The following is an 8390-nucleotide window of genomic DNA, read 5'->3' as shown; positions in this document are numbered from 1 at the left end:
AGACCCAGCAGTCACTCTGGGCTTGGAGGATAAATAGGCCCAAGTAGGACCGCTCCAGTTGTTTGCACGACCAGGTCCAAATCAAGCCTAGGACTGAAGTTTCACCTAATTACTAGATAATTTTGGGTCATGTGGAGCTGGTATCCAGCACAGAGCTTTCAACTGAGTCCAACCGATGGATTACCTATCACACCAAGCCCAGGTTGGGGAATGCCTAGCACATTTGCAGACACAGTTGCCTTCTGGTTTGCAAATTTGTAGAAGTCTAATAATCTAATAGCTAGAGGTGACTCGTGAATGTCAACAAGTTGACAGGACATCAGGAGTTCAACACTCACAAGCATGCATCTCTTGGTTCAACGTTGAAGCTGGGTGCATTATCTGGCGGGCAAGGGAGACGTGGGATTTTATGCCGATGAACTTGGTGAACGATCTCCAAAAAACAAAAGGCATTATTTTCACATGTGAAAAATATACCTATGATGAAAGTTCTCTCTCCTTTCTCTGTTAAAAAAAAGTACTCCCCCACTCTTGGTCTTGAAGAAGCAACTTGACCACTTACGAGCAACAATCTACTTTAAAGAAAATATTTTCATCCCTTTTAAGAAAGACGTGCCAAAAGTGAGTACCATCTACGTCATTGATGGTAAATTAAAATACCTAAGGGGGCATTTGGAAGACCCCCATGCCCAAATCTGAAGGTTCTCAAAAGCAGGATATCAGATCGTGGCTTTGAAATCCCTCATATAAAGTTGAGTAATGGGGGATCCTGAGTTCAAGAACGAATTGGGAGGTAGAGGGGGGGGGTCCGTTCTCAGATCCTGAGAATCTAAAATGCCAAGATCTCCCTTGGGTTTGAGATCTGGAGGACTCAAACTCAGCGTAAGGGCGTGTTTGACTCGCGGGACACGCCTCGGCAGCGACCGACCGGTCCCTGCCCGGGTGCGGTCCTGCGTTTGCTATGCAGGGTGTGCGCTGTTCAGACAGCACAAACAGCGTTGTAAAGCTTCTACGACAAAAGTACCAATGAAAATGAAGTTTTCCAAAGATAATAAAGAAGGGCTCATGCACGATGCAGGCTATTCATGCACTACATGCTTATGCAATTGACCACCATGGACCTGATCACACAGTTAGAGCGATAGATACATGGCTGTTTGTTCTCTCCATGAGATCCCATGAACGATTCTCTTCATGCACACCCGTATCAAAATGTGGAGTTTTCGTCTATGGGTAAAGGGTGGTAATCGTCATTTTGGAGCTGCTTTCTGTGAGGGAACCAGCCCAACGTATGCATTGCCATGATGGGGCTCACTGAAAGCCTCTGCTATTCATGCATTTCCATGGAAAAGCCCAACACGGAGAAGGGGAGGTGGTGTTGATTTTGGGGTCGGGAAACAGGCTCTCACGTTTTCATTGTCACAATGCGCCCCACAGAAATGCATCGGGCACCGTGTGTTTCCATGGAAAGCGCTCCCTTTCCATGGCACACAAATGCACCTTAAGCCTTCTACAGTATACAGTATGAATTTGCTTTTTTTGCTCCAAACTCAATAGACTGCCATGAATTTCAGCGTACCACCAAAGTAGATTGATCTGCTAGTGTATTCTCCAGTGTCATGTTTCTGAAAACATCAACGGCTTACCATTTTTGCTTGTATATAGAAACCACTGTTGCCCAAGAGACAAAATCTGTCATTTCATTGAAAAGCCCCTTCACATATTTGATCATCCCACACCTGAAATGTCAAGTAATCATGGCATCATGCAAAACAGTGTTTCCTCTCACCAACTTGTTCAAATACTCAATATGCATCTTCTATGTCCAAATTTGAAACACATCAATTAATGGACTACCCACAAAAATGATGAATTCTTATTCCATTCTCATGATCTTTCCACAAAACTCTCTGCCTAAATTAACATCAACCATATTGATTGACAAAATTAACATCGCAGATAATGCGATATGAGTGCCCACAAGGGCTTCTCTCATTTGGTAGGGAAGACTTGTGAATGTTGCCATTGACAGGGTGTCATGAGCTCGAATGATGAAACCCGTGGGGGGCGTCCTTTGCCACAAGGTTGAAGCCGCGTGTATACTCTGGTGGGCAGGTGGACCTCAAGGGTCTTACCAACCAGAGGTCTGCCAATGTACGATCAGTGATTGGAGGGATTTTACCTTGGCCTACTCTTATCAAAAACTTAACTTTCACAAGACAAGGGTCTCCTGGACAACTGGCCATATAAAAAACATGATCATCTATTACAGTGCAGGTCTGACTTTGAGGTGCTCCCTAATGTCTCAGTCCAGTTGAACCTGGCTTAGGTTGGACCAGCTGCGGATCCGAATGGTAATAACCAGATTTAGTAATTTTTTTAATCTTTTTAGTCCTTTATTTGTAATAAGCAGACCAGATTTGGTTTCTCATAGGTGGTCAAACTCACTCGGTCATGGTGGAGCATTGTTTCTACAGACAAGTAAAATTTACATTACCGCAACATGTTTTTTTTTAGTCTTTCAGATTTAATCATAAATCTTCTGCCAAATGATTCAGAAATAATTCATGGCAGGCGTCCAACAAACTAATGAAAATAATCTTGTACCACGGCAGAATTTTTTGATCTTGGTGTCAATCTGTCCCTTAAATTCATACAATAATTTTTTTCTTAAAATTTTCAGCCAACATTAACCCCATGGGCCTTACGATTTTATTGCATGTACAATCATCAAACAAGACTCTGACATACATCAGTTTAACTTTGTATGCTTGACACTTACATTTTTGTTATAACAGTTCAAGAATCTCACACACGACCGCATATAAGATAGAGCACATATGCCCATGATGAATCACATGATAGCACATATCTATTTTCAGAGGCTGTTCTTGACATTCATGCTAGGACAGAACTTGGTCGATTTCCTCGAATGATTAGCACATCATTCAAGAAATTCTTAAGAAGATTAAAACTGCTTTCTGCTTAACCAATAGATGAAGCTACACAATTTTCAAAACTCACTTCTAAAATGATGTTATTCATTGTCTGATGCCACTTATTTTAACATAAAGCAATTTTATGATTCTGTTTGCATTTGAATGGCCAAAATTTGATGCATGAGTAGAAACCTTTCACACAGACCACTGGTTGGGGAGAGTTCATTTCTGCAGGAACATGAACAGCCATGGGGAGAGCAATAATAGAAAAAGAATTACCCAGAGAACACAAAGAGCAAGCCTACACTATCATGATTCCTGACACTTTGTACAACCATACGGAAATTTAGGGATTTGAAGAGAGGAAAAGGATATTTCAGGGAAGAAACCAGATCTTTACACGTGGCAGCAGATAGTTCTCAGAGCTTATTAACAAAACTTGAAGCTAATTCATAAAGTCGCTTGACAAAAAATATCAGGGATTCGCTGAACAAGATTTTAGTTTTATGCAACCTATGTGATAAGGTTGACATCAACAAAATAGTTGATCTTATTAGTAGATGCCAGTGTTGATTATGGTCCATTATTGTTCTGAAAGATTCATTTCTCTGACAATCTTGAGATCAAAAACAACAAATCCAGAATCAAGAAACGTAAGCTTAAACCCTCGAGTGTACATACAACCAAGAGGACATCATGTTCAGCTCACATGTAATGTACATTGCCAAATATTATTGCTGAATAAATCAATAATGAACGAGTCTAATATTAGTATATGATGAACTCACAATTTCCTTTCCATTTTTATCTCCTTGAAACTAAATCCACAAACTCCAGGTGAAAAAAGGAAAATGCCTTCATAGTATTGATTCTAAACAACCATAACAGTTGGTGCGACCGCAGCCCATCAAATTTCTTTCCCGGCAACACTACCAAGCTTATGAAGCTTCTCATTACAAGCTGGTGCAGCTTGTGTCCTTCAAAGGGGAAACAAACTCTCTCCATACACGGGCTTAATTTATCCTTTCAATTGGGATAACAGTGAAAGAAACAATTTGATCAACTGATATCCAAATCTTGAGTAAGAAACATCACCTCTGATGCTCAAAGGTCAGCTATACAAATCTTAGTGAAACTCGGGAACAGCTCCACATCTAATAAGCTTGAGAATAAAAAGGATCTTCATGGAAAAGAAATTTGCCAGTTGAAGAATATCCACAAGTTGGATACGACCTTTGGTGAAGGCAGATTGGATTCTCTAAAATTGGGTAGCATGTAAACAAAATAAACATGCCTCATAGCTCAGCTTTCATATGACCTGGAGGCAATGAACCTACAAAAACCAGATACCAAGTTTGCATAAAAAGGTTAGATTCTTTCATCTTTTCCCCTGTATGACAACAGAGATGTCAACTTGAGAACTTGGACCAGCTTGAGTTACTACCACTCATTTCCTGATTGTTGAGGGGGTGCTAGCGCCGAAGTTCATCTGAACAACATTGTGGAGCTCATCTTCCCAGACATTCGTGATCTATAGTATGCATACATAATGAGAATATGGACAATAACTAGATAATTGGACATTTTGTTTCAATTATTAGGCTATTATTCACCTGACATGGAGGTTCTTTGTATCCACTAATGGAAGTTAAATGAGAACTAATAGCTCTTCTCAATGAATCTGATGGGTTTGGGATGCCCGCCATGCCAGTTTGAATCACTCCTTGCTGGCTTGGGTGCAGATGAGGATGAACCATGTTTATATCATGTACACGACCAACAGCTGATGAGGGACCATGAGATTGAAAGATCTGAGACCAAAAAGCCAGTAGATCATGATTTTTCAGAGAGAAAAATGGTAAAAGGTTAAACTTCAGGCAAAGTACAGAAATGGTATGATGTATATCCCAGAAAAATCTTACATCTTTTGATAGGAGCCCCTCTATGCTAAAATCGAGCCGTGGAGTGACAGTTGCAAGCTTCATAGAAAGAAACTACAGCAACAAAAAGAATTAAGTAAATAAATAATACTTAAATTTTCTTTTCACAAAGAAATGGAGCATTCCACTGATTAAATCCACAATCACACCTCAACTTGTCTTTGCAAAGACTGCACATAATTGATGATTTCATCAAGCATAACTGCCTTGCCTGTAACCTGAAACCATGATATAAGCAGATCTATTACATTATACAAGCCTTGATACATGATATCAACAAGAAATTTGAGTACTGCATAGGAAATGTGATTCATAATACGTAATAGGGTGAATCCTATAAGGTTACCTTACTGCACCCAGGAACAAGGTCTTGAAGAAACTTCATTCGCTCGCTTATCTTTTCTCTCCTCACCTATATAGTCCAGACAGAATTTAAATTGCAAATGTTACTCCGGTGACTTAGACTACCATCTTTTTTTTGGATATGCAAGATGGGCATAGACCCAATGGGATTCAAATGCGATAATAAATTATTCATATAGAATGCTCACCCGCTCTGCGAGACTGTGACTGTTGGTGGCCTGGCCTCGCCTTGATCGGACATGAATGTAGTCTTCCTTTGGTTCATCTGAACTCTGGGAATTATCTTTGGGTTGTTTCCCGCTATGCTTGCCCATATTTATGGTTTGATTAAGCTCACCTTTTAGTTTACTCTCAGGATTATCATCCCCAGTATCCATTGCTAATTGTGAAGAACTATTGACTTGGTTCAGTTCAGCACCCTACCAATCAATTTGGATTAACCATTTCTATAAACAACTATTCAACAAAGAATTATCTCAAACCAGATGAAACTGAAAAGGAATTGAGTGGGATTGAAGATAAAATCACTACCTGTGCAGTCCTCTTCCTTTTCTTTGCGCTAAGTCCTTTTGTAGAAGGCTCGCTTACAGCATTCTCCAAATGTAGTGATTCATCCCGTCCACAACCACTAATTTCTGCACCATCAGAATCGTTGCTCGATGATCCGACTCTCTGTTTTCCTTCCTCAGTGCTTCCTGACACAGTGGACTTCAACAAGTTGGCTAATTTCTGCTCGATCTTCTTGGTAGAATCCTCTTCACTGATCACTTGCCCGCTCCAAACTAAAACTTCTTTACCGACTTCAGAGACAACCATGTCATTATTCTGAGACGAACCAGACGGCGGCAAGGCAGGCGCTTGAGCAATTCCCCCACCTTTTGAGTAAGGAAACATAGATTCAGAGATGGTGAAAGGGTTCATCATATCCGAAAAGTTTCCCCCACTAAAAGAGGGAAACCTTGCTGCCCGTTGAATGAAAGCAGAATCAGCAGGAAACTGAACTAAACCATGAGGAAGAGTCCCGGCACTGCTCTGAACAAAAGCATCACCGCCTTTCGACGAGGAACTCAATGAATTCCATCCCATTTCAAACGCAGGACTCGATGAAGGCGAAGCAGAGATCATTTTCCTCATACCAGAAACATCAGAATTGTGATCATTACCATAATGTGTCTGCTTGAGTGCCAGATTTTGATTAATGGGGCTGTGAGGATCCCAAATGCTAGGGCAGAAGGAATCTGCCATGGAGACAGATGGGCAGGATGAGGATCCAACTGAAACGCCTTTACACACTGGAATGGAAGTGTTTGCAGCCACCAAGTTGAATGGAGAATTTGACAGATCACCAGAAAATCTCCATTCTGAAGGTATTGACTGTGTGTGATAGCTTAAATGATCACCATTCGCCTTATCCAATACAAATGTATCCTTCTCGCCAGAGTCCATTGGTCACCTCCAGAAGCCCCAAAAGACAATGGCAATAATTTCCTGTATCTAATAGCACCTTTAAGCCAAATTCCGCCCACTTTCAATAGAGTCCAATCTAATTATAGAAAAAAAAGACATAATTTCACTAACCCAATACCAAAATCAAGGAAAACATCATAGCAGCAAGCTAGTGCAGAAAAACAACCAAATATTCCCACCTACCTTCTAGCATTTCCACCAAATATCACCAGTTTAAACAAAGATTACCAATTCAAAATGCCAAATTCATATATTCCACAAAAAACTGGATAAGCAACAGCAACCATAAAAACCTTATAGGACCAGAAATGCATCCAATATGCTCAAAGACAAATAACATCCATACCAAATAACCAGAATTCTAAGGGAAGGTCAATGTAAATAGAGACACCCATAACCCACATAAATATTGACAAGATCAAGAGAAAAAAGGGAATCAGAAGCTACTCAGAAGAGCAAATATTGAAAAATGATGTCCCAAGTTGATGAAAACAATATAATTGGAAAAAATAAACAGTAATGATAGAAAAGAGAAAAAAAAATACCCCTAATGAGGATATTGACTTAGAAGTGCAAAACAGGAAAGAAGAAACAGAGCTTTGAAATCAAGCCAAGCAAGAAGATATCTAAACATGGGAAAAATATGCCAATGAGGGAAAATGTGGTAGGAAAAGTATAGCAGTGGGTGCAGGCCCTTCTTTTTCGGCTTTCGGTGCTCACCACGATTGAAGCTTTATTAGAAGAGAGGGTGAATTTGGGTTTGGTGGAAGGGTTTCCATATGTGTGTACTGGGTAGGTGCTTAGAGGAGACTGCACAGCCTCTACCATCTTTCCCTCTGCCGAAACACTGGAAATCAGATCTCAGAAGCCTTTCTGGCCTCATTCATTCAATTTGAACAGGTTCAGAGGTTTGAGACTTGAGAGAGAAGTAAAAAAAAATGTGGGCAGTTAGGGATCTTGTGTGTGAAATGAAGATTTCTTGAATTCTTCTCTATGGTGTTTTGGTAAAAAGAGGACAAGAGAAGGGAGAGTTTTTGCATTTACAATCACGCCTGCATCAGAAAGTGAGCCATTGAATGATTAAACCACCGCCAGTGCCACTGTAAAAAATTAAGGACAGAACCCAAAGTTTCATTTATTTATTATTTCTTAGTTTTTAATGTTATGGTTTACTGACATTGCCAAACTTTCATAGAAATTTACAGGTCATAATTTTGCTGGGTGCTTTCTCTTTTACAAATTTAAGAGAGAGAAAGAGACATCCGAAAAGTTGAAAAATATCATTTGGTCAAGATCTGATTGGGGATTCCCAGCTGGTCTCACTCTCTCACAGAAAATGACTTAGCAACTGTTGTCCCGAGCCAATAGGGTTGACCAAGTTACTTCACTGTGTGGAGGACTAGAGTATTCATCCCATCAAAGCATGATATTCATACTAGGGTCAAAGGCTAAGGACCTAGCTGAGTCACCTTGAAACTTGGGACTTATCAAGTCCAGGCCAGTACTTCGGCCATCAAAGATATTGGACAAAGCTGCCCCATGAACCTAGTTACCCCAAGTCGCTAGGTTCAGCTGGTTAACAGGTGCTAACCAGTCAGCCAACCCACTTGAGCCAACAAGTTGGTAGGTGTAACTGTCTTTTTTTTTGTTTGAGAATCGAGTTAGGTGTAACATTGTCAAG

The 8390-nt window shown here is 40.3% G+C and overlaps 1 protein-coding gene across 1 annotated transcript; it reads right to left on the bottom strand.

Annotated features, from left to right (window-relative positions):
* Positions 1 to 4386: 4386 nt before the first annotated feature.
* LOC149848060 (transcription factor bHLH49-like) lies at positions 4387 to 6688 on the bottom strand. The gene is made up of 7 exons (XM_090003132.1): positions 5774 to 6688; positions 5431 to 5661; positions 5226 to 5291; positions 5029 to 5097; positions 4862 to 4933; positions 4553 to 4750; positions 4387 to 4470 (listed from the first exon to the last, which is right to left on the bottom strand). Exons 1-7 carry the CDS (start codon positions 6686 to 6688, stop codon positions 4387 to 4389), a joined length of 1635 nt encoding a protein of 544 aa, XP_089859258.1.
* Positions 6689 to 8390: the final 1702 nt, after the last annotated feature.

The sequence above is a fragment of the Nuphar pumila genome, chromosome 1 (genome assembly GCF_984573655.1).
Source record: "Nuphar pumila chromosome 1, dmNupPumi1.hap1.1, whole genome shotgun sequence".
NCBI classification, from domain to species: Eukaryota; Viridiplantae; Streptophyta; class Magnoliopsida; order Nymphaeales; family Nymphaeaceae; genus Nuphar; species Nuphar pumila.
The sequence above is the reverse complement of the archived record's forward strand: the minus strand, read 5'-3'. Positions and strand labels throughout refer to the sequence as shown.

What these genes read in the sequence shown, in the direction of transcription:
- LOC149848060 (XM_090003132.1), bottom strand. Translation starts at nt 6,688, where the DNA reads ATGGACTCTGGCGAGAAGGATACATTTGTATTGGATAAGGCGAATGGT. An exon ending in AAAGGAAGAGGACTGCACAG is followed by an intron (nt 5,662 to 5,773) that starts GTAGTGATTTTA and finishes ATTGATTGGTAG; the next exon opens with GGTGCTGAACTGAACCAAGT. An exon ending in GTCACAGTCTCGCAGAGCGG is followed by an intron (nt 5,292 to 5,430) that starts GTGAGCATTCTA and finishes TGGACTATATAG; the next exon opens with GTGAGGAGAGAAAAGATAAG.